The 26,495-nt window shown below is 42.2% G+C and overlaps 2 protein-coding genes and 1 pseudogene across 10 annotated transcripts in view; 2 read left to right on the top strand and 1 right to left on the bottom strand.

The window, feature by feature from the left end:
* The first annotated feature begins 5,582 nt into the window (after positions 1-5,582).
* Positions 5,583-26,495, top strand: part of LOC147998906 (disks large homolog 5-like) — a 124,855-nt gene continuing 103,942 nt past the window's right edge. The window contains exons 1-5 of one of the 2 annotated variants that reach the window (XM_087595891.1): positions 6,135-6,213; positions 12,879-12,960; positions 20,121-20,287; positions 21,985-22,152; positions 24,299-24,412. The gene's annotated coding sequence lies outside the window, so the exon portion shown is untranslated. Of the gene's footprint in view, positions 6,214-12,878; positions 12,961-20,120; positions 20,288-21,984; positions 22,153-24,298; positions 24,413-26,495 lie in introns of both variants that reach the window. The other variant, XM_087595890.1, reaches the window with a different exon arrangement.
* LOC147998911 (zinc finger CCCH-type antiviral protein 1 pseudogene) lies at positions 17,767-18,931 on the top strand (annotated as a pseudogene).
* The window catches only part of LOC147998910 (disks large homolog 5-like), a 37,389-nt gene continuing 34,338 nt past the window's right edge, over positions 23,445-26,495 (bottom strand). For all 8 annotated transcript variants that reach the window (XM_087595681.1, XM_087595679.1, XM_087595683.1 and 5 more), the window contains 4 exons: positions 25,472-25,615; positions 24,674-24,840; positions 23,848-23,953; positions 23,445-23,730 (listed from right to left, as the gene is read on the bottom strand). In XM_087595681.1, coding sequence (XP_087451807.1) covers positions 23,889-23,953; positions 24,674-24,840; positions 25,472-25,615 — 376 coding nt within the window. In that variant the 3' untranslated portion in view covers positions 23,445-23,730; positions 23,848-23,888. The remainder of the gene's footprint in view (positions 23,731-23,847; positions 23,954-24,673; positions 24,841-25,471; positions 25,616-26,495) is intronic.

Raw genomic sequence — 26,495 nt, 5'->3', positions numbered from 1 at the left:
CACCAATGTCGCCAAAGGAGCACTGCTCACAGGCCTGAGTAAGATATACCATGAGCTTCTATCCGAAAAATAAAATAGTCAAGAGATATAGGGGGTGCACAGAAAGGTCTAAAATGAGGCTGTAAACATCATTAAGTGGATAGAGCAAGGTCCCAGTACCTGTACACTGGGAAATGGCCACCAAACCAAACACAAAAGCATCTATCATAGTGTAAAATGAATACTTTATAGAATGCACACACTAACATTGATTGATCACATCCATAGTTCAAATTTTGGGGGCAAATTCATGACCCTAACTATCTTTCTCTCAACTTATATAGCAAAAAATAAGAAAGACAGAGAAAAGAAAAAGTCAAAACAAAATCCCAAGCTTCTCATATGAGGACTGCAGGAAGTGTTATCTGGTGGTCAGTTCTGATTAGACATTTTAGATAGAACAGTGCACAGTGACCCTTGATGTGATGGGCCCTATATAAAGCTTTTTGCAATATTGGAATTTTAACAAACCTCATCCAGAACGTACAGAAGAGGTAAGGATGTGATCACCGTGTCCTTGCTCTCTATCAGGTTATTTTTCTGTGTCCTTGATTGTCAGGTATAGAACAGCAACAATCTGAAATAGCTGGTAGACATGGGAAAACGTGGCTAAAACTATAGTTGTAGTTACACAACTCAACTGTCAAAGGCTAATGCTGTCCTCACAGTCCTTGGAAGCCACTCTTGTAAGCCTATCTATTGGAAAGTGGAAGGAGGTTTATCTGCGCTCAAAGTGAACCTGGCCAGCCAGGGAGAGGGCAACATGGGATACTTGAGACCCTGTCTAAAACCAGCACAGAAACCCACCCTGCATTCAAAGCATCATCCACCAATTCTCGATTATCTACCATTCTCTCCCTACCAGTCGTTCAGTTTGGAATGGTAGAAAAAAAATGGAACTGATCTTTCTATTGTAAGGACCTTGATCTCTCTTTCCTTAGGTCCACATTAAGAGTATATATAAATGGATATCACCATCTGAACATCTTAGTATTATCTACTCTGTATATGTAGCATAATACTGTGCCTATGACAATCTCAAGCTTCCTTGAGCATTGTTGCCCCAACAAGAAGTATGAAGTACTGAGGCCAGTCCCCAGGGATCCTTTCAAGGGTTTAAAAGAAAGCCATCAGAGATACTCCACTTTTTGTCCTTAGATTAAATCAAGCTGACACAATGTGAACCTGGTGGGCTATTTAACCATGCATCTTTCTTCCAACCCCCCCCCCCCATTCTGAGTTCAGTCCATGGCAGAATTCATTCCCCAGCATCGTAGATATTTCTTTGTATATTTCCACAAGAGCCAGGTTTCTTTCTCTTTTAAATAGAATTAGTTGTAGTCAGTCAACTGTTGCCCTATGTAAGAAATGATTAGTATATATTGTAACTTACCACACTGTATTTGTGTATACAAGTACATTATTGGAAATCCAGCATTACTGAGGAATTGGAAACCAGCGCTGTGGCCTTGCCTTTCGGTGCCTCTTCCTGGCTCACAGGCAGCAGGGGGCAGACCTTGAGGTCCTCTTCAGGGACAGAGTGATGGTGAATGGGCACTGAGCAGGCAGAGAAACACAGTTGAGGCAGCTCCTTTCAGTTATCAAACACATCATCTCCTTCCTATCTTAAGGGCTGTTGCTGAGGTCTTGCCCCCGTACCTACCTTAATAGCAGCAAATTTGTTACACTGCAGCCAGCTCTTTCCTATTGTTCTGTAATATGCCTCCACATCATGGATGCCAAGAAAAACACTAACAAAGAACAAAAAACTCTGACGTTGAACTGTGTGGTGCTGGTCACATACCCTGTTATGTTCTGTATGTTATGAGGTTTGTTAATCTTAACAAGTTCCCCAACTATGAGCTTCACATAGGACCCATTAGATTCAAGGAAAATAGGAACAATTATGTGTAAAATGACCCGAGTCAGGGCCCATAGACAGCAGCATTTCCAGCACTTGTGCTTTAGCCCATGTGGATTTTGCAATGAGCTGGGCCATAGCAATGTCCAGTACACAGTTGTGAGCTGTTGCTCTGGGTGAACTGTATTGGTGTGCATTCAATAAACTACACCTATTTAAATGAATTCAGTGTTGGTGTGGTCTGAGTCCAGACCTCTTTTTTTTTTTTTTTTTTTTTTTTTGGTTCTTTTTTTTCGGAGCTGGGGACCGAACCCAGGGCCTTGTGCTTCCTAGGTAAGCGCTCTACCACTGAGCTAAATCCCCAGCCCCGAGTCCAGACCTCTTGACACCAAATCTTCCCTTCAGCAGCACTTAGGAAAAGAAGCTAAGGTTAGGAAAGGTGACATCTTGTCATAAATTATGTGACAAGAGGGATGGAGAAATGATCCCTTGTGTTAAGAATCAAGGTGTCCTCTGTAATATTCAGGTCTATACTGGCCCTGTGCATCAGCTTCAAGGACCCATTTCTGATTTTCTTTGGGTTTCCCGTGATGATGCACTCAGACATGATTGGAAAGAAACAAAACGGTGGTCAGATTGATTTATAAAATGCAGGCAACATTGCAAACTTATGTTGCAGGATATTTGATTCATATTATCAGCCCCAAGATAGTGTTATTTACTTTAAAAAAAATTATGTCTGGCTGTTCAGTTCAGCACTAGCACCGATATTTTACCCTAGAGCTTTTTTTGGTTGTTTGTTTGTTTTTTGTTTTTGTTTTTGGATGAACAAGTACTTTCTTATTTTGTGGCCCAGCCCTAGCTCTTACTTCTTTGCACAGTCACAGAGAGACCTCAAACATATACTCAGCCAAAGGCAGGGGAATGTAGAAAAGAGCCTAAGGCAATACCACATAATGACATTGAAAGTGGGTGGCCAAAAGGTGTTATACAATTAACCTCACTTCAGTGAGTGATGACATACCAACCTGGTGGCCTAAGATTCTGGAATATTAATCAGAATCCTTTAGTCATATTAGATCTTAATAGAAACAAGGAAGCAGTCCTTTCCTGAAGTATACATTCATCATACGTAAAGAAGATATTAAATCCATATACAACTCAGAATAGAATTATCCCCCAAGACCGGAAAGATCTGGCAACATTAATATTAGAAGCTTCTCCTGTGTTACAGTGGTAAGCACAGAAGAAAGAGGAAGATAGGGCTGAAAACAAAAGCATCAGGCCAGAGCACTGTTTCTCAGGATGAGTTGCAGGTGAAGGTAAATAAACCTTACTAAGTTTAATACAGTATTACATACACTGTTGTAAGTAACTGGAGCCGAGGCTATCCCCAAAGGTTTGCCTGTCTGTGAAATCTGATACCCTAACTCAGGTGTCTTCCCTGGCCTCAGTGGGAGAAGGTGCACCAGCCCTACAAAAACTTGATGTGTCTTGGTGGAGGCACACTCTGAGGGATATTCCTCTACTCTCTCAGAGGAGATGGTGTGAGGACATTGGGGAGGAACTGTGGGAGAGAGGTAACAAGAGGAAGGACAGCAATTGGGATGCAAAGTGAATTTAAGCCGGAATTAAGGTGAAGAGACATCTTAACTAAGGTAACTAATAAAAGAATCAGGGTGTGCCCATGTCTCCAGGTAGATATGTAGCAGAGGACCAGCTTATCTGGGATCACTGGGACGGGAGAACCTTGTTTCTGAGGAAGCTTCATGAACCATGATATTGGAACTTAGGCCTCTGAGGTGGCAGTGAATTGGCGGGTGGAGGAGCAATCTCATAGGGAGAGGGTGTGGGGGACAGAAGAGAGACTCATGTAGAGGAACATGGAGTGGGAGATAAATTGGAAATGTAGATAAAGTGATGAAAGAAAACTAAAAAAATGAGACTATGAGTATCATTCTAATTCAAGCCTCAAATAATAAAAACATAAATGCGAGAGTCGCCTGGTCCTGTTCATGTCATCCTGAATCTTAAAATCTTTTTTCCTCCAAATTCCGTGCCACATGAGGTGCACTGAACTGTCAGCAGCCTGCTTGGATGACAACTGCAGCAGCTTCCCTATGCACTTGCTTTGTAGGAGCACGAAATCTATTGAGCTCCCTTTTCCAAGTTGGAACTTTAATTGGTAAGAGTCTTGCCTTGAGGACACCTTCCACATCTCTCCAGCACAGAGGCAGGAGGCTTATCGTTAATAACATTCATCTCCTTAACTATGTCACCCTCCTCTTCAGCACATGACTTTGCTGTGACATTAAACTTCTTAGTGATCTTTTCCACTCTAAGCTGCACATGGTTTTCATGTGTTTGCCCTGTGTGTTGTTCCTTCTCCTGCAGTCTTGAGGAACAGTGACCAAAAGTAACCAAACCACAGACTCAAAGCCATGTTAATACTGTATTGTGTACTATTTTCACAGAGTTGCCTGAGGTGTAAATGGGACATGGAGAATTCGAACATAGTTTGAATCTTAGGCCTTTCACTGGGCAGTCCCTCATCTTCTCTAAAATTTAACCCTATTCTTCTACCATTGAGACCCACCTGCTGCTTAGGTCTTTACCCCTCTGCTGTAGTCTGTTCCATATCTCTTCCTGCCCATGTCTATTCTGAATCTCCTGCTTCAGCTTGCCTCTGCCTATGTCCCTCTCTATGCCCGGAAGTTCTGCCCACATACTTCCTAAAGCAGCTCTTGGCCATCAGATCTTTATTACATCCAGTCGGCAGTGAGACAACACCTGATACATCTCTTAGCTTGTGTTGAGCTGGTGAGAAGGACAAACATCCACAAAATAGCAAAGCTGATGATGGGACATAGAAATGACAAGAGAAATCCTGCCAGCACCTGGCTCACTGCCAGTACAGAACTAACAATTGAAAGTTGACACACCTTAGTACAAAGGGAGGTCCCCTTTTACTCCAAGAAATACCTTTAATTTAACATTAATAAGCTAGATAAAATAAGAAAACTTATGAGATGCATCAGGTAAGAATTACTGTCACAATATTCTGTCCATTCGTATTTTCCAAAATTGGAGAAGGTACTTCATTATCTAAATTATATTAGTCTAAAATTTTGTACCTAAATCATTTTCTATCACTTTTTAAGCTTTGTATCCCTTATCTATCATAACTTGCATTTATTAACCATAATAAGTCTTCTGAGACCAAATGTACTTTCATTAATTCCAAACAATTTAAGCGTTTATGTCTTTCATCCTTAAAATTTGACACATTTTTTGCGTACAAATTTTCTTTTTCTTTTTCTTTATTCAGCTTCCACACGAAGATTATTTTTGCTCTGATTTAGAGCAGGATGCAAGGGTGGAGTGCAGACCTGAGGGGAGGGCAGATGAATGGAGTTGAGCTGCAGGATGTGAGGTTCACAGAGAATAAATAAGAAGTTAAAAAAAAATAAGAAATAAGCACAGTGGGGATGAAGCTGTGAATGCTTGGCATGGGGACGTTTGGCAGTGGACTGGGCATTTTAGGGGTGGGGTGGGATTGGCGTGGGTTCTGGAGTAGTAAGGATGGTGTCTGTTCTTGTCTTTTGGGGAAACTCCTCGGTCTTCTCCCATCCCTCCTCCACCTCTACCCCCACCTCCAACCGCCATAACTGCCTCCTACCACAGCAGCGGCTTCTGGGCATCGGCCACTTTCTGCTCAAGCTCTTCTATGTGCCCGGGGGTGGTACAAGCTTTTAAAAGTCCCAGGCAGTGGGCAGACCACGCACACTCTCCTGGCATCCCCATCCTCTCTCAGGACTTATGGTGCCAGAGCGGTTATCACAGGTGTTTTGATACTGCTGTGGACTGTCCATAGAGCCCTGCTTTCTGAGCCTCCCATGTCCACCCTGTTCCTGTCCAGGTTCCTGGCTGTCACATTTCTGCACGATGGTGAACAAGTTTGTTTTTCTGATTCTCATAACAAGAAAAGGTTAAGACTAAACTATCTAATCTTCAACCCCATCCAAGATCTGAGGAGGAGAAATGTTGCCTGAATAAAAGGAAATTCAGAGCAAACAGCTTCCAAATCTAAAGAAATGACAGAAATTGTTGGCTACCCTGGGAGTCAGTCAGCAAATATTCCTGTGTCACTGTGGCATCCACCTTCAACTCACTGGGCCAGGAGCTCTGACAACAATCCTTTGAAGCAGGTCACTTGAAGGACTATCCTATTTTTTTTTTTCCAAAAACTGGGACACAGACTTCCCCATGATCAACTTCTGCACAGTCTGGACAGCTTTCTGGCAGCAGTAGAGGTAAGTGGGTAGTATTTCACCCAATGGTTCTTTAGAGCCCATCATCTTTTTCAGAATAGATTGGGGACACTACCAGGAGTTGAGGTCTCTCCCACTGTGAAAAGCCTTTAACTATTAGGACATCTGAAATGGCAGATTCTTCAGATCTCTAAAGGATTTGAGAACCACCTTTGTATGTAATGTCTATCTCAGTGGACAAATGTGGCTTTTTTTCCCAAGGGATTTACTTCCTACTTAACTTTAAAAACATACACAGGAAGTTAAATAAAGCTTATTTCTGTACCTAACTAAAGCAGTACCTAACATGACTGGAAGACTGATTATTTATAGTTGGAAAGTACTAGCTTGAATTCCTTAATTATCCACGTCAGTGTGCAGTAGTAATTTTATAAAATTAGAATTTTACACCACATTGTGAATAAGTTGCATATACTTCTATCTTTAAAATGAATTGAATCATTTATGCAAGTACAATTTTAAATTCTATCATCATTCAAAAATCCATGCCATCCTAAAATATTTGAGACTTGGTATTGCTTTCTAGTATAAATAGAGATACAGTGATCTATGATTTTGTCATTTTAGTCCCTTCTCCTGATTTCCCACAACATTAGACAGAGAATTGAGGAGAGAAAGAGAAAGGAAGAAAGACATTCCTGATTCGAATCTGCTTTACTGTTTCCTCCCTGACCATGGCCAGTAAGAACTTGCAACCAACCCCCTAACAGACAATAATCATCTACAGCCCACGGCAGACAAATAACCACCCACCCACCCTTCCTCCTGAGAATGAGGGGGTCATGTTCCTTTAAGTTGCTTCCCAATGTGTGTGGGGGGACAACATGTTTTGGGGACCTTACAACAATTGGGACATTTTCCAAATCCTGGGAGATCTTGCAGTTTCCTATGCGTCCAGACCCTGAATGTGGCAGGATTAACTGAAGTCCTGGCTACATTAACAATGGAAAATACAAACACACATTCCTACTATATGAGGAAGGTTACCGGATATCTACCCCTTGAAGTTTGCTCAAAACAATTAGTCAATTAGCTTTTTATTTATCTTCAGGTCACTTCTTAGTAAACAGGCAGAAAAGAGACAGATTGTTTGCCAAATTATATCAATTGCTTCTAAGCCAGTCACCAATAGAGTTCCTGCCATCCTTTGAAGTCTCATCAGAGAGGCTCTATTTTGCACAGACTCACAATACTTATGTCTCCCATGTGGCAAACTAAAAGAACTGTTAAGATCTCCTAAAATAATTCAACAGTTTTCCCAATCCAAAGTCTCCCACCCTCCTCCAAAAAATCAAGAGCTTCCTCACAAACATCTCCACTCACTTCGGTACCAGTTTATATATCAGTCACATTTCTGTTACTGCAGAAAAATACTATGACCAAGAACAACTCAAGGAATACAGTTCTTCACATTGTGGTAACCAACCCCAACTACCAAATTATTTCATTGCTCAGTCATAAATGTAAGGTTGCTTCTGTTTTAAATTGTAATGTAAATATCATGTATAAAGTATGTCTCATATGTGACTGTTCCCTGAAGGGGTTGCAACCCACAGGTTGAAAACTGCACTTGTGTGTGGTGGTGGGAGGGGTGGTTGTGAGTTTTTTTGTTTTGTTTGTTTGTTTTCCTTTTTCTCAAAACCCAAATGCTGATAAGAACATAGGCCAATATCAGGCTCTTCAATTTTATTCCATTAGGCACTGTGTCTGCTCTCATGATATTAACATGCTGGTTTTTCTTTTTTACTATTCCCCAAAATGAAGGTGAAATCATTAAAGGTGATGCCTCCCGCAGTGCTTTACTGTCTTATTAGTTAGCAGTGTCTGACTGCCCTGCTCAGTTGTGCTTTCATGTGAGTTCTGAGATTTTTTTTTCATTCCCATGAAGATCTGTATTGGGATTATAATGGGATGGATTTAAACCTGTAGATGACTCTGGTAGGATTCGATATAATAATATAAATCATACTGATACATGAAAATGAGAGGCCTCTTCATTTTCTGGTTTCTTCAGTTTTTTTTTTATTTTTCCTAATGATTTCATTTTAACAAGTCGTTACTTCCTTAGATATTACAAGATTTTTATTCTGAATGGGTTTGTTTTCTTGGCTTCTTTCGTCATATTTATTGTTGGTATACAGGAGTTCTATTGATTTTACTGTGATTTTAGTGAATGTGTCCATGAGCCATAGGAGTTTGCTAGTGGTTTCGTAGTGGTCTTTATATATGGATCATATCGCCGGCAAATGAGAATACTCTGACTGCTTTCTTTCATATTAACATGCCTTTCCATCTCTCTATTGTCATATTGTTTGGATAAGACTTCACATACTAGTTGAATTAGATGAAAAGAATGAACATCTGTGACTTATTCCTGATTTTAGTGGAAATCCATTATGATTTCCTCCAGTTAGGATGCTGTTGGCCTTGCATATCGCCTTTATAATGTTAAGGTATGTCTTCTCCATATCCCAGATTCTCCAGGACTTTTGCATTAATCACTGTGGGATTTTGCCAAAGAGATTGTCTGCCTCTACTGCAGTGATCGTGTGTTTCCTGTTCTTGGTTTTCTGTGGTGAATTGTTTATTCATTTGTATTTGTTGAAACATTCTTGCACCTCTGCAGTCAAGCCAGCTTGATCACGGTACCTGACACTTTTGGTAAATGTCTGAATTTTATTTTCCAGAATATTATTGAGAAATTTTTCACTTAACTGTTCCTTCCGATCTTAGTTTCTTTTCTATGCTGTGAAGAGACACCATGAGCAAGGGAACTTGTAGAAGAAAGAGTTTATTTCACCTTACAGTTTCAAGGATCATGAGTCTATGAATATTATGCTGGGGTACACGGCAGCAGGTAGGACACCATGTTTCTAGAGAACTGGCTGAGAGCTTACATCTTATGTGCAAGTCGGAGACAGAGAAAGTGTTAACTATAGATGGTGTTGAATTTGGAAACCTCAAAGCCCAATCCCATACACTCCTCCAACAAATCCGTATCTTATAATTCTTCCCGAATATTTCCACTAACCAGCAACAAACATTCATATATGTGAGTTTATGGGGGCCGTTATCATTCAGATCACCATATTCCACTCCCAATTCCCCATAGGTTCTTAAACATATCATAATAAAAATACATTAGCTCAGCTTCCAAAACCCCTGTAGTCTTTCGGTCTCTACACAGTTTATCCACAGTGCTTTTCGACCCTCCAGGAAGTCCCTTAATTATTCCCCTATGAAATCAAAAGGCAAATTGCATACATCCAATGTGTAATGCCAAAAATATGTTATCATTGCAAAGGGAAATTGGGAATGTGGTGAGCCAATTCAAGGCATTAACCCAACAGGGCACACTACACATTCTCTACTTCTGATGCATGACAAAGGGATTAGATGGGTCCACTGCTCTGGCTTTGCTGACTGCAACATAATTCCTAAAACTATGTTGTATCGCATAGATCTGTGGTGGTTGTGTTTTCATTGTCACTCATTTCTAGGAATTTTAATTTTTCCTTATGTGTTTCTCCCTTGGCCCCTTCAGTAGTGTGTTGTTTGTGTTGCTGACCTTCCACGAGAGTGTGTACTGACTGCACTTTCTATTGTGTGATACCAGTTTGATTCCTTTGTGCTCAGATAGAATGCATGACACTACTTCAGCTTTCTTATCTTTCCTGAGGGCTGTTCTGTGTCCTAATCCGTGGTCAATTTTGGAGACAGATCCACAGGCTGATAGAAAATATATGTATAGTTCAGTGTAGTTTGTTAGGTCCATTTGACTGATGATGTCACTGAATTCTGCTCCTCCTCTTTTGTTTATTTGCATGTGATCTGCCAAGTGGTCAGAATAGACTATTAAAAACAATCACAACCACTATTATAGCTAATGGGTAATTTCAGATCTATCTGATAATTATATATTTAAATTTGTGACTGCTGTGTTTAATATGTATATATTTAGATTGTAGTATCTTTTGGTAATTGCAAAGTATGAAATGAATGTCCTTATATCTTCTGGACAGGATTGGTTTGAAATCTATTCTGTCAGCTGGATAGAGAAACTGCATAGAATTGCTATAGGGACCTGTGTCTTAGGTCTGTTTCCCTAGTATATCCTCTACATCTCTCATGATGGTGATCCTGTTTCTGGCTAAATAATGTCTGTTCACTGGGGAATTGAGTTTAGTGACATGCAAATATTATTTAAACCTATGTATTTAATTTTGTTAATTTTTGTGGGTTTTATTGGCTTCTTTTGATTGACTGTTCTAGTTTTGTTTAATTATTTCCTGTTTGCTCTGGTATTTTATCCTTTTCTTCAAACTAAAGTATTCCTTTTAGGATCCTCTATAGAGCTCCTTACTGGTTATACATATTTTGTAAATTTGTTCATCATATGCCTTAATCAGCACAGTAGCTGGGCAGCTGCCTGCCCTCCATGGTATCAGATCTACTTTCCAAACAATAACGCTCAACTCTTACTGACTGTGTAGCATCTTGGCTGCTCTTTGTTGCACTTGGACACCCCTCAGGAACAGGCTCTCCTCTCCCTTAACCATGGCTGCTGTCCTCTTCCTCTCTCCTCTCCATCACACATGTTCTTCCTTTATTCTCTGGCAGCTTCTTCCTCCTTCTTCCCTCCTCATGATCCTCTCTAGCAAAGCCCTCAAAGCTCACCTCCCCCATCTCTCTGCTGTGCAGCTGTTGGCTGTTGGCTTCTTTATAATCACAGTTAACTGGGAGCAGGGTCAGTTTTTGGAGGTTAACCAGTCTTGAGTTCTACATATTAGCATTAAAATACAAGCAGAATTAGGCCAATCCACTACAAGTATTTCTTTTGTTTTGTTTTGGTGTAAGTTTTCTTTTACCTTTTCACTTTTTATTTTATTTTTGGCTATTTTTTTATTAATTGGTTATTTTATTTATTTACATTTCAACTGTTGTCCTGCTTTCCACACTCCCCTCATCATATCTTACATCCCATTTCTGCTCAGCTTTGCCTATATGACAGTGTTCCCCCACCTACACATATCCATTCCCACCTCACAACTCCAGCATCTGCTTTTGGTGGGCAACAGGCCTCAGCGTAGACAATGGCCTCCCGCCACATGGGTGCCACTTAAATCAGTCCCCTTCTACACAGTTACCTAGAACCATAGACCCTGTATATACTTTGGCTGGCAGTTTATTCCCTAGGAGCTGGGGGATTGGTGACAGAGGGTCTGGTTAGATATTAAAGACCAATAGTTGCTGCTTTCTCTTCTTTTTCTGGTTATGGGTGAAATGGTGATTGTGTGCTTCATTTTATGAAATTATTGAGAGATGATTTATTTCTTGGTTTTTCTTGGGTATAGTTTAGCTCATTGTCTTGGAGTTTCCCTACTACAATCCTCTGTTGTGCTTTCTTAGAGAAAAATATTGTTTAAATTTGGTTTTGTCATGAAATATTTTGGTTTCTCCATTTATGGTGATTGAGAATTATGCTGGGTATAGGATCCTTGGTCCGCATTACATCTGCCCAAGATTTTCTGGCTTTTGGAGTCTCTGTTGAGAAGTCTGGTGTAATTCAGATAGGTCTGAACTTATTTGTTACTGATTATTTATACCTTACCCCTTCTAATGATCTTTCTTTGATCTGTGCATTCAGTGTTTTAATTATTATGTTAATGGAGGAATTGTTTCTGGTATGATTAAATTGACGTTCTGTAGGCTTGTTGTACCTTCATGGCCTTTTCTTCCTTTACCTTATGGATGTTTTCTGCTATGATTTACTGAATATGCTTACTGGACCTGTGAACTGGAAATCTAAATTCTCTTCTATTCTATTATCCTTAGGTTTGGACTTTTAATTCTGTCCTGAAATTCATGGATGTTTTGTATTCAATAAACCATACATGGTTATCTGAGATGGGTATTTTGTGATTTGTGAGGTGATCTCCTTGACCCCAACTCTTACATTTAGCACCACGTTTTATAATGAACAAGGTCAAGAATGGTGACCTCTTGCCATAAACTATATGAAAAAGGCAGGTGAATTAATGTGTGTCAAGTATCAGTAGATTCCTGGGTGGTTTTTGCTCCAGGTTGGCCATATGCAACAGTTTCAAAAGCCCAAGTTTGATGTTCCTTGGGATTCCCAAGATGATGCACTCAGACCTGACAGACAACACCCAGAATCCTCGTCAAAGAAATTGATTTATAAAATCGAGGGAACGTTACTAAATCATGTTACAAAATATTTGATCACACTGTGATCTCCAAGAATGTATTATTTACTGAAAAAGTAGTGTGTGGTATAGCAGGGCCATGGCACAGACATTTAAAGCAAGAGTTGTTTATTCATGTAAACATGGACTTAATTACGGTATGGCTCACCTACCACACACATTTATGGCAAAGGTAAAAAGTGCACTTAGGTCCAGCAGATCAAGACACAACGTGAAAGGAAATCTAGATAACTAAACCAATGGAAAGTTTTTGAGTTAAAGGATTTTTAAGAAAGTGTTCAGAGGGAACAGGACTGCTCTTCTTCTGGGAGGTCAATGAATCAGGAAAGACAGTTGGGAGCTTTACTTGACTTCAGCATCTGACTCCTGAAACTTCATTGGTAAAATTAATGTCTGGAATTTTGGATTGTAAAACAACAGGTTGGCCCTGCAGCTTTTGGCAAGGCCCATGGACAAAGAGGTCACATCTGATGGGAACAATCTTAAAAGCCATCTGATTCTGGTAAGTCACCTGAGAAGTCCTCAAGGAGAGAGGAATGAATGGGTAGCACCATAAGAGAAGGCTTTAGGATATCGGATAGTGCTACTCTAGATGCCTTGGAAATAGAAGCAGAAAAATGTAAAGCTAAATGACTTCGCAGGAATTAGCTCATTTCTCATTATGATTTTTTCATATTGGTATTTTATATTTATTCTTTTTTTAAAATTTAAATCAAGAGCCTTAGGTTGTAAGGTGAGGCGGTCTTAGAATCAGAAAATACTTAGAACACTTGTATGGCGCCCCACAACTAACACTATCTGGCTAGAAATTCTACTTTTAATCTCGTCATCATCGACAGCTTCCATTTAACCAGCAGGGTCCATGCCAGGCAGACACTGAGCAGGTTGTATGTTCTGTTAATCTCCACAACAACCCAATTCAGCAGAAACACGTCCATTTTACACCTGAAGAAACCACAGCTCAAAGCAAATGAGTATCAGGGTCCCCTCAGTCTCACGGGCTGTCACTCAGACCCACATCCTTCTCTGTAAAGGGAAGCCATGGGCCTGATGTGGCTGTGCAAGCTGACTCTGCTGAGATGATCAATGCTATTCTTGACCCTGGGAGAATTTAAGACAAGGTGACCCACAGACTCCTGGGGTAGATTCTGCCTCTGGGTTCTAGGGTGGGACACAGTATCCCTTGTCGTGGGTCTCTACTCAGCTGAGGAGTCTGCTCCCATGTGTCAGCTTCTATGGCAGTGGTTCTCAACAGTCCTACTGCTGCAACCCTTTAATACAGCTCTTCATACTGTGATGATCCCCTCCATAAAATTATTTCATTGCTACTTCATAAATAATATTGCTACTCTTATGAGTCATAATGTACAAGGTATCTGATATGCAATCTCTGTGAAGCAGTTGCCACCCACAGGTGGAGAAATATTGCTCTATAAACTTTTTTTTTTTAATGAAAGGCTTTCACCTCAGAAGTACCTGGAGCAGTTGTAAGAGCCCTGAAATACTGACAAGTTTTGGCAGGCCCAAGACTGCTTGCCTTAATGACAACAGAGATTCCTGGCTAAAGGCACAATCTGAAATCACTGTCCCCAGGTCATTTCTTGCCTAAGTTTTCCCTCATTACAATGTCTGTCTGCTTGGACATGTCTGTCCAGGAAGCCAGTCCATGTAGTCTCTGATACAGACAGAATGCTAAAGGCAAGAATGCTTTCCCTCTGTTGGCCCACAGTCATTTCTATAGAAGTAAGTTCAAATCCCCTGTGGATAAATGTGTGTCTCTCACATGGTGTGTGAGACTTGAAATGTCAACCGTTTGAGTTGACAAAAAACAAATTTCACTTCAGATTTACAGCTGACTAAAAATTATTTTTGGGAGAATGCAGAGGGTGGCCAGGTCTGCAGAGTCAGATCCCCTCCCTGCCTGGGATGATCCCACCCTCAGTAGACTTCAGCTTCACCTATAAGGTGTAATCAGAAAAATCTGACCGTAAGATTCTGAAGTCCACAATATGCAAACCCCTAAAGTTGATAAACGGCCTATATGGGGGTTTTCTCCAGTTTAAACTATTCTGGCTTCTTTTCTCTCTTGTGCTGCAATCTGTTCTCTCAGGTCTGTTGATCCTGGAAGGACCTGGGTTCAAGTCAAGGCCTCGTGGGTGGGGAGGAAGATGTTCTGTTGTGTGAATGAGTATGGATTAAGAATGTAGCCCCACCAACAGATTGGGAAAAGATCTTTACCAATTCTACAACAGATAGAGGGCTTATATCCAAAATATACAAAGAACTCAAGAAGTTAGACCGCAGGGAGTCAAATAACCCTATTAAAAAATGGAGTTCAGAGGTAAACAAAGAATTCACAGCTGAGGAATGCCGAATGGCTGAGAAACACCGAAAGAAATGTTCAACATCTTTAGTCATAAGGGAAATGCAAATTAAAACAACCCTGATATTTCACCTCACACCAGTGAGAATGGCTAAGATCAAGAACTCAGGTGACAGCAAATGCTGGCCAGGATGTGGAGAAAGAGGAACACTCCTCCAATGTTGGTGGGAGGCAGACTGGTACAACCATTCTGGAAATCAGTTGGAGGTTTCTCAGAAAATTGGATATTGAACTACCTGAGGACTGAGCTATACCTCTCTTGGGCATATACCCAAAAGATGCCCCAACATATAAAAAAGACACGTGCTCCACTATGTTCATAGCAGCCTTACTTATAATAGCCAGAAGCTGGAAAGAACCCAACAGAGGAATGGATACAGAAAATGTGGTACATCTACACAATGGAATATTACTCGGCTATCAAAAACAATGATTTTATGAAATTCATAGGCAAATGGATGGAACTGGAAAATATCATCCAGAGTGAGGTAACCCAATCACAGAAAAACACACATGGTATGCATTCATTGATAAGTGGCTATTAGCCCAAATGCTTGAAATACCCTAGATGCACAGAACACATGAAACTCAAGAAGGATGACCAAAATGCAGATGCTTCACTCCTTCTTTAAAAGAGGTACAAGAATACCCTTGGCAGGGAATAGAGAGGCAAAGATTAAAACAGAGGCAGAAGGAACACCCATTCAGAGCCTGCCCCACAGGTGCCCCATACATATACAGCCACCCAATTAGATAAGATGGATGAAGCAAAGAAGTGCAGGCTGACAGGAGCCGGATGTAGATTGCTCCTGAGAGACACAGCCAGAATACAGCAAATACAGAGGCGAATGCCAGCAGCAAACCACTGAACTGAGAATAGGACCCCCGTTGAAGGAATCTTAGAAAGGACTGAAAGAGCTCAAGGGGGTTAAGACCGCATATGAAAAACAATTCCAACCAACCAGAGCTTCCAGGGACTAAGCCACTACCCAAAGACTGACCCTGGGCTCCAACTGCATACGTAGCAATGAATAGCCTAGTCAGAGCACCAGTGGAAGGGGAAGCCCTTGGTCCTGCCAAGACTGAACCCCCAGTGAACGTGATTGTTAGGGGGAGGGTGGTAATGGAGGGAGGATGGGGAGGGGAACAGCCATATAGAAGAGGAGGGGTTAGGAGGATGTTGGCCCGGAAACCGGGAAAGAGCATACAATCAAAATGTAAATAAGAAATACTCAAGTTAATAAAGAAAAAAAAAAAAAGAATGTAGCCCCACTCTGACTGGCCAACTAAGCTCCAGAAAATCTTCCCCAATCACAAAACTGGGCCATGTGGGAGCCTAAACTGTTTAAAGGGGAGAGCTGAGTGCTTTCTCCTGGAAGAAATACTTGGGGGTTGACTGTCACTTGTGAACCTTCTGTGTTAAGTCATTTCTCAGAAGGGAAGCTTTCCTCTAACTCTTCCATGGGACCCACCCAGCACTGGGGCCTGAGGATCCTATGGTGTTGCAGCTCTGAGCTGGGAGGGGTAGCTCTCACCCTGGCATGGAGAAGCCTGTTTTCACAGCTGATCTAGATCTGAGGAACAGGGGCTTTTAAAGAAGCATGTGAGAGTATCTCCTGCAGGAGAGCCCAGTCTGCAGGGAAAGTCACACAGGACAGCGAAAAGTGACTTCGCAACAAACACAGGGAATGGGAACCAGGGAGGGCACTGGATGGATGGTCGGAGAGTTTGAGAAAGCCTGCATCTCCCTAAAAGACTTCCCACAACCATAAGTCCCACCACTGTCCCCTTCTCACAGGGGAGGCTCAGCAAAGCCTGCCACCTGCTGGGATCCCTGCAAATTAAAACCACAGTGGAGAACTGAGGAAAGCACTTTGGTGGAGGGGGAGACACAAGTCTCCAGGGCCAGGCCAGCCTTCTGTCCCTTTGGTTCTCCTCACTTCACAGAGGTGCCTATTGAAAGGTGAGGCAAGCCGGGATCTCAACAGTCTTTGGCCAAAGAAGTGAGAGCCCACAGGGCAGAGCAAGGCAAAGCAGAGCCAGGCAGAGCAAAGTGAAGCCCTGCCAGTCAGCAAATAGGCCTTGGGCATGTGGGACTGGTGGCAGCAGTGCTTGCCCTTGCTCTCCTGGTGGTGCAGAACACCTGCCTGGATGTGGGGAAACTCACAGTGGCTTGTCCTCCAGCTGCAACTGCCAGTGCTTGGGGAGGGGGAAGTTGAAGATGCTCCCATGATCCTCCGATTCCCGGGCCACTTTGTCCATGGTTGTCCATGTTCAAGGCTGTGGTCAGCCCCGCCAGAAGCCCCGAGGACAGGGAGAGCAAGCACAACTGGCCAGCAACCACCATGGGCATCTGCGGTGGGACCCAGGCCAAGTAGCCACAGAGGCGCACCAGGCAGCCAGGCACCAGCCCCAAGCCTGTGCATACTGAGGCCAATGACACTCCACTAGTCCCTCCCACCATGCACATCCCACCCCTGGCAGGCAAGATCTCTCTGTCCAGGGCTTCCCCCAGACCTCCAACTACCAACAGCTCAATGAGCCCTTACTTAATTCTTGTTAACCATAATGGCTTGTCATAAAAGGTCATTGGGAAAGTCAATGATGAGATGAAAGCCTTAAAAGAAAACTAGAGAGACTTACTGAAATGAAGAAGAAAGCTCTCTTCCCAGTAGGAGCCTGGCAGTCCCAAGCTCAGGGCACCTCATGTCCAGTCTTGAACCCAGCATGCATTGTTGTGGAGAACCTGCCTGCTTAAGGACCTGGCTTCCCACTCATTCTCCTGAGATGATGACTTTAATTCTTTTAATTTTTACTGGTTATTTTCTTCATTTCCATTTCATGTGTTATCCCCTTTTCCAGTTTCCTTTCTCCACGAAGCAGAGTCCAGCTCACAAGCCTGAGCAGCTGCAGCCATAGTGCACCATGGGGGATCCTGGGGCAGACTGTTTCATCACCAAGATCCTGTAGACCCACAGGGGCTGCATGACCTTAAAGGAACTGCAGAGTAGGAGCAGGCTCCAGAGGCAGAGCTCTATGAGCTGCTGGGCAAGACTGCTTATTCCTATTGGAGACTGGAGATCAGGCAGGGATCACGCTGTAGGTGGCGGCTACTACTGAAGCCTGTGGCTTCAATCTCAAGTGCATCCAGGGACCATGCTACAGATTGCCCAAGCCTCTGCAAGCTCAAACTTCTGGGACAGAGTCATTATGCAAAATCCCAGAGAAACCTCTGCAAATATCCACACCAAGTTTTTAGGAACAGAGCTTCCAGGTCCTGAAGAATCATGAGCTTTCTGGGCTTAACCAAGAGGAGCCGGCCTTCTTCCTGGTACAGGGGGATGCTTTTCTCCTGCAAAAGTTACTACAAAGGAGACAGCCACAAACAGATCTGCTTGAAGCCACAGCCATGCAAGAGAGTCCAAGTCTGTGAGCACTTCACCCAGGCCAACTGCCGTTACCTCAACTGTCTCAGGTCTCATGACCTGATGGACAGGAAGGTGCTGACCTCCGTGACTGAGCACGGGCTGAGTTCTGATGGGGTCCAGAACATCCAGGACATCTGCAACAACAAACACATTAGGAGGAGACCCACTGGCATGAGAGCTCCTCATGAACATCATAGCAGCAGGGCACACAGAGACAGAAGCAATAGCAGAGACTGATTCCTTCCAAACAGCCTAGGATTTCTCTCCCATGTCTCATTTTGGCATCTGGTTCACCTTGTCCAGATGTCACCAGCTGTAAGGATTCCCTGGAGGACGTGTCTACAGCTGTCACTCAGGAGGTCAAGAACCTGGGGACCCAGGACTCTGCACAGCTTTCCTTGGTCTCATCTAAGGCTGCTGGTGTCTGAGGACCCAGTCACATGAGAGCAAGCCAGGGGTTTTCTGAGAATGGACATCTGGATGGCTTCTTTTCTAGAAATCCTACTGATTCTTTGTAAGCTCCTGCCCTCTCTGCTGGCTTTCTTCTTGCTGCAGCAAAAAGAGATGAGTCCATGTCCATGAGAACAGGCATGCCTTCTGGACACCGCATGGAGGTCAAGGGAAAGAATGAGGCTCCAGACATCGATTACATCCCATTTTAAATGGTTCTATTGATGGGGTGACAATGGAAGAAGCAACAGACTCAGGAATTCTAGGTAAAGGTAGAAACTCAGGGAAGGAGTTTGGCAATGTTCCTTCTCTTTCAATTCAGTGGAATAATTGAAGCACTATTGTTATTGGGTCTTCATTAAAAGTCTGGTAGAAAGGATGCATTAAAGCCATGTGGCCCTGATTATTATTATTTTTAATTTTTGGAGTGGCAGCCTTTAATGACTGTATCTATTTTCTTATGGGAATTATTCATTACCTTCCCAGATCTGTATTTAACTTGGTATTTGTTATCTGTTAGAAAAATCACCAGTATCAAATAGATTTTTCACTTTTCTGTAGTAAAGGCCTCTGAAGTAAGCCCTAATGATTGTTGAATTCACTCAGTGTCCTTTGTTATATCCCCCTTTTCATTTCTGATTTGGTACTTTAGATATAGGCTCTGTGGTTTGTCTGTCTTGTGGATCTTCTCAAAAAAAAAAAAAAAAGCCAGCTCTTGCTTTGCTTGGCTCTTTGTATCATTCTCTTTGTTTGTAATTGATTGATTTTAGTTCTGAGTTTATTTCCTGCCATCAAATCCTACCAGACTCTCTATGGGATGAGGCTTTGCCTCACCTTGGTAACAGCAGCATGTGATACATGAAGCTTTTGCTGCTCTCTGTAGTGGGGACGACGTCACAATTTCACTGAAAACCATGCACAGCCTCGTTTTAGACTGTATTAAAGTAGCCCACGATTTCAGTGCTCCCTGCAAGGTGCCATGAGACAGTAGTAACATGAGTCTGCCTGCACCTCGACAGTTTTCACTAGGGACTTCTAAGTGATTTTATGAAAATTTATAGTGAGTTCATGGATGAACATGCACAAACACAAATGCACACACACACTTTACTGGCATGGTGCACATTCTTTCCACACAAAGAAGAAAGTGAGTATTAATGAAAACACACCAATAAAGGAATCGATGGACGGGGTTGTGGGGAAGCTGGGGCTTAGAGTTATTTAAAGGCCCTGTGCAGGCTCTCCTTCTGTTGGAGGCTAAACTTCAAGTGCAATGGGGTTCTTTATTTTCTTTCTGTATAGCACACAGAGCTAGGGTGGAAACTAGTTTTTGATCATATTTGGCAAGTACTAGAACACTGAATTAATTCCTAGGGCTGGAACCCTATTAATGTTCTACAGAATTACAGGGCAGGCTGGATGAAGACTCTCAGCTGACAATGTGGACATCTCAAGACAGGCACTGGACAATGGCTGACAGACTTGTATGAAGACTGGAAATGTTTTGCTATCTCAGAGGAAAAGAAGGCCCCTCCGACTACACTGTACTCTAAGGACAGTTTATTCAGGTAAGGGATGACATGAACTGTTGTCTCATGTCACAGATGTGAGCACAAAATATCCTAGGTATTGTATGCCAATGGTAGCATTAACAGAACAAATCACACAGTGCTGTGAAGATATAGAATATGACTATATGTAGCAAGAACCAGGCCTCTTCTAGTTTCTAAGATCATACCTGAGAACCTCAAATATAGTAATAATGTGATAATGTGGTATAAGTCTAGTTACAACTAGTTTCTATTGTGACACAGATGACTCTTTTTGTGTCATGGTCAGCTTATAATAAATGACTAGACCTAAGCATGAGAATAACCAAATACTACATTGCTTCTCTAGCTGCTGAGCTTTTAAAAGCCCTGGTGTGACAGCAAGCTTTTGTGGACATCTGGATTATTCCTTCTGTACTTTAACTCTCTAAGTCAACCCCACTCTGAGTAAGTCAGTTCCATTCCATAAGTTGGAAATCAGTCAACTGGAAAAAAAATACTTTCTCAATACAAACACAGATTGGCCATGGAAAAAGGGCAGCTTGAACTGTCCCACCTAGGTCCTGGGCTTGCACAGGCCTGCTCTCCAAAAGAAACGTGTGTTCACAGCTGCAGGCTGCATTCACTATGGATGCTCTTGAGGTTCCAGCTGGTGGATAAGCTCTGGGGCGGGACAGACTCGCCCTGCAGCTCTATTGATGGGGTGACAATGGAAGAAGCAACAAACTCAGGAATTCTAGGTAAAAAGAGAAACTCAGAGAAGGGGTTTGGCAATGTTCCTTCTCTTTCAAATCAGAGGAATAATTGAAGCACTATTGTTATTAGGTCGTCATTAAACGTCTGGTAGAAAGGCTGCATTAAAGCCTAGTGGCCCTCATATATATTTTTTAATTTTTGTAGTGGCATCGTCTAAATACTATCTATTTTCTTATGAGAATAATCTTATGACTCTTTGTATTATCCTCTTTGTTTGTAATTGAATGATTTTAGTACTAAGTTTATTTCCTGCCATCAAATCCTACCAGACTCTCTGTAGGATAAGGCTTTGCCTCATCTTGGTAACAGCAGCATGTGATAAATGAAGCTTTTGCTGCTCTCTCTAGTGGTGATGACGTCACAATCTCTGTGTAAACCATCCACAGCCTGTTTTTAGGCTGTATTATAGTAGACCACCATTTCAGTGTTACCTGCCAGGTGCCGTGGGACACTAGTAACACACGTCTGCATGCACCTCGACAGTTTTCATTACAGTCTTCTAAGTCATTTTATGAAAATTGATAGTGAGTTCATGGATGAACATACACAAACACCTGCACAGAAACACAAACAAACACAAACTCTCTCTCTCTCTCTCTCTCTCTCTCTCTCTCTCTCTCTCACTCTCTCTCTCTCTCTCTCTCTCACACACACACACACACACTTTACTGACATGGTACACATTCTTTGCACACCAAAAATAAAGTGAGCAGTAATGAAAATACACCAATAATGGAATTGATGGAGGGAGTTATGCAGAAGCTGGGACTTAGAGTTACTTAAAGGCCCTATGCAGGCTCTCCTTTTGTTGGAGGAAAAATTTCAAGTGCAATGTGGTTCTTTATTTTCTATCTCTAAAGCACACAGGCTATGGTGGAATGTAGGGCTTTGAGCATGTTTGGAAAGTACAATCACACTGAATTAAATCCTAGGGCTGGAACCCTATTAATCTTCTACAGAATTACAGAGCAGCCTGGATGAAGACACTCAGCTGAAAAGGTGGACATCTCAAGACAGGCACTGGACAATGGCTGAAGACTTGTCTGAAGACTGGAAATATTTTGAAAATTCAGAGAGAAAAAAAAGGACCCTCTGACTACACCGTACTCTAAGGACAGTTTATGCAGGTTAGGCATGGCATGAACTATTGTCTCATGTGACAGATGTCAGCACAAAGTATCCAAGGTATTGTATGCCAAAGGTAGCATCAACAGAACAAAGCACACAGTGTCATGAAGACATAAATTATGAGTTTGTGTAGCAAGACCCAGGCCTCTTCCAGGTTCTTAGATAGTAACTGAGAACCTCAAATACGGTAGTGATGTGATAGTGTGGGGGTGAATCTAGTTACAACTAGCTTCTATTGTGACACAGATGACTCTTTTTGTGTCATGGTCAGCTTATAATGAATGACTAGACCTAAGCATGAGAATAACCAAATACTACATTGCTTCTCTAGCTGCTGAGCTTTTAAAAGCCCTGGGGTGACAGCAAGCTTTTGTGGACATACTGGATTGGTCCTTGTGTACTTTAACTCTCTGAGTCACCTCCACTCTCAGTAAGTTAGTTCAATTCCATAAATTGGAAATCAGTCACCTGGAAAAAATACATTCTCAATATGATCCCAGATTGGCCATGGAAAAAGGGTAGCTTGAACTGTCCCACCTAGGTTCTGGGCCTGCACAGGCCTGCTCTCCAACAGAAACCTGTGTTCACAGCTGCAGGCTGCATTCACTATGGGTGTCCTTGAGGTTCTTCCCTAAACTGCCTAGATTAAAATAATTTTCATGCTAACAATCAAAAAACTCATTATGCCAATCTGGCCAACAGGAAGCTAATTTCTATTCTGTATTTTGTCAGATGTGCAGAATACATATGGTCATCATTGATAATAGGTGAAAGATCTGCTCTAATATGGACACTAAGTGGTACTGGAGGATGATCCTGACCCACAATGAGGAGTGGGAACACCAGAGCCCTGTAGGGATGGCTGGCAAGCTAACACATTGAGCATGCACAGCTCAGTAAATTTCCTGTGAATACTCATCTCCTGAGATCTCTCTATTTAATTGGAGGTGATCCTGTCCACCTAATACAGTACATGATGTGGAAGGACAAAAGCACCTGCAGGAGCTGTGGTGATGACTCACAGGATAGAGCATCTGCTACTCTCTCAGAAGAACCACATGGACCCTAACAATTGGGTAAAGCATGTCAGTGATTACTTCATAAAGTGTGTGTCCGAGAAACAGCCACATTTTCCACACAAAAGACACTGTCACACTGGGTACCCCTTGGTGACTTTGAATTCACTTATTAGCCCAGGATCCATGGAACATGCAGAGATCCATCTCCACCTGTCAGTTCTAAGTCCACAGGAGGGGACAGAACCCTTGAATAAGAATGATGGTCTTAAGAGTCAAGAGATAGAATTCAATTTTTATTCATAAGGAATTCATTTTTACAACAAAACAGGATTAAAACAAATAAATTAAAATATTTAAAAATATTTGAAAAGATAAAAACAGTAACAAGAACATATAAATATGAAACAACAAAAAGAAAATTTCAATTAAAATCATAACAAAAATATTTCTAAACACCACAATCTTAACGAACATTTGGAAGCACAGATGTATTGCTGTTTCTCCTCTTGCACACATAATGAAGGGCGGTCCCCCAAGTTGTCTCTCAGGTGCTTTTTTCTGAGAAGAAAGTAAGACCTCAATCAGTTTGGCTGGCTTAGTGTTATATAAATTTAGGGTCTCTAAGCAATGACAAATTAACTCTGAGGAAGAATACTCATCCAAAAAATTTGTTACCATTCAGGATGTTTGTCATCAGGGACTCCTGAGAAAGCAACTTATTCTTCAGGAAGCTCTCTTACTGGTGTGTGTCCAATTCCAGCTCTCTTGCACTTTCTGAGACCTGGGAGAGGAAGGCAGTTTTTCAGACACTGATTTGGTGGTGAAATGCAAGGCAGCTGTCGGAAGGCTGCCTTCTACCATCTCAGTTCTATTGGACAGTCAACATGGACCTTTTAACTGATATCATTGTTGCTACTCTTTGGGAAGGGCAAAATCTCCAGAGAGCCTCAAAGTAATATGGGCTGCCAATATGGGACCCAGACTTATACCAGTGCAAACCAAGAACAGGGCAATGGAAGGAACCTCATTGGGTTGCAGGAAGAAAGTAGATGTTCATATGTCACCAAGGTTAAAACCAATGACAAGTTCTAATTTGACATTTGCACTTTGTTCTTATCCCGCAAAGGTGCTTCCCACACAAGAAGTCACATGACCACAGAGTGTCATTTGTCAAAGAACCAAGAACTTGTTCAAAACTCCACAGAGCATCCAATCTATCACGTGGATATGCAATAATGAGGTATGTTATTAATCTGTCACCATTTCTATACTGCAGCTTCAAAAAGAGCAGCAAAATATGCTTGCACAATAATTCAGTTTCTGAAAAGTGGTTGGCTTCCCAGAATACTTGTGCATAGGCAGAGCAATGAACAATTCCATTACATGAGGTGGTTGGCTGGTTGTGAGTGTAAATTAGAAAGGTGATAGGAGAAAGCAAAGATGTTTCAAATTGGCAAACTTTATCAGATATTTTTAAGCTAACACAGCTGCTCAACCCTACCAGATGATGCTGGGTCTGGACGTTGCTGGTCTTTATCTTTCTTGTTGAAGTCAACCAAATTTTTCTGGTTCAGTGCACAATCAAGATGTACCTCCTTGCTCTCCTGCTTCAGTGGGACCAACTTCTTCATACATGTGTTCTCCATCAGGAGCTGGCTGAGCAGGTTTCTGGAAATACAGTCTGCATAGTAAGATCATGCTGCCCCTTTCTCCCATTCCCACTCCCGAGTGCCACTAACTCCACCAGGACCCAGATACCCATGAAGACTTAACAGAATTCATTTCGATACATATAAGGCTGCTGCACAAACCACAAAGAGTAAATTCCGGGAAGAATAAATTGTTTGTTTGGCCCGAGCACCAATTAGTGTCCACATCTCTCAAAAAGAACATGGATCTACAACTATCCATGAAAGCCCAATGCATGGGGGCAACATCAATTAGTAGTGGGCAAACACCCTCAAAGGAGGTCAGTAGAACCAAGAGAAGGTCATGCTAACCATGTGGTCCACACACTGAGTTTTGTAAAACCTGGTATGACACCATAGGTCCAGGTCAGCCTAATAACCTGCTGACTTCAATCAGTGCTGTTCTATCTAGAGCCTTCTGAAGATGCCTAGACAATCCTGGGATGAGTAACAGTCTTTTGTGGAACTGAAAACTGAGTCCTAATGACCCTGGCACACTGATGTGTAAACAGCACAAGAGATAGAACCAGAGCTGAAGACCGTCCAATCCAGAACAAAGAAAGTCAGAAATGGCCATTCCACAGGTGATAGGCTTTCTGACCAGGACTTACCTAGAGAAGGTAATCTCCTTCTTCAGCTTATGGCTGTTCTCATGGATCTCAGTGTTCTCCATCTCTAAGTTGTGCAGAATTGACATGACCGCCTCCTCCATTCTCTCCAGGTCTTCATAATATGGATTTGGCCTGAAGTGTGGCCTGGCCCCAAATGATAGAATACAATGAACATCAGCATTTAGGAATATATGAGCTCAGGGTGGGTCCTGTACTACCCCAGTCCTGGAAGGACACCTTCTGAATTCTACATATTGGATCTTCTTCAGCTTCAGAAACGTGTTTTTCTGCGTCCAGGACACCAGAATCTTGGCATCCAGATGGAGGCTTCCCTGGCTCCCTTTGTTCAATCAAGAGGAAATCTGCAGTCAAGCCAGTTGAGCTATCAAGAGCCTAGGCCACACCTCTCCATGCTCCCCCACCCAACACAGCCAGAAACCTGTGATTTCTTTTCTCCTGTTTTGACAAGAGACCACATATCAACACAAAATTATAATCTGCACAAGGAATACAAATATACAGACAAACGTGGCCACATAGTCAAAGAACTGTACTGTTGACAGTGGGGCTCCCAGAACAAAGCATTCACATGACCATGAAAGTGTTACAGATAAATACTCAGGCCAAGACATAGACCCCTATATTCCATGTGTGGAGGGAAATATAAACATATAAAAGTTGTGCATATGCATTTGGATGTATGCACACACAGACTCACAGACTGAGACACACCCACAAAAAAAAGAGAAAAGTTAACAGAATCAGAGAAAGAGAAAAACAAATATGGAAACAGAGAGTACTGTGAGAACCAGGAGAAATGCATGCACCATTGCTGTCTCAGAGTGCAAGACACACAGACAATAACAAACAGGCCTGAGCCTGAGACCTTCTCGTCAAGCATTGAGATGAACAGTTTGGGAACAGGCCCCTCGGGCTGCTGCCTGGATCTTCCAGCACTCAGTCCCCTGCCTAGCAAGTACAGAGACTCACCATAAACTCACTGCAATTACAATCTTGCAAAGCC

Source organism: Rattus norvegicus, chromosome 19, assembly GCF_021556685.1.
Source record: "Rattus norvegicus strain SHRSP/BbbUtx chromosome 19, alternate assembly SHRSP_T2T, whole genome shotgun sequence".
Classification (NCBI taxonomy): Eukaryota; Metazoa; Chordata; class Mammalia; order Rodentia; family Muridae; genus Rattus; species Rattus norvegicus.
Note: the sequence above shows the minus strand (reverse complement) of the source record. Positions and strands in the feature narration are given on the sequence as shown.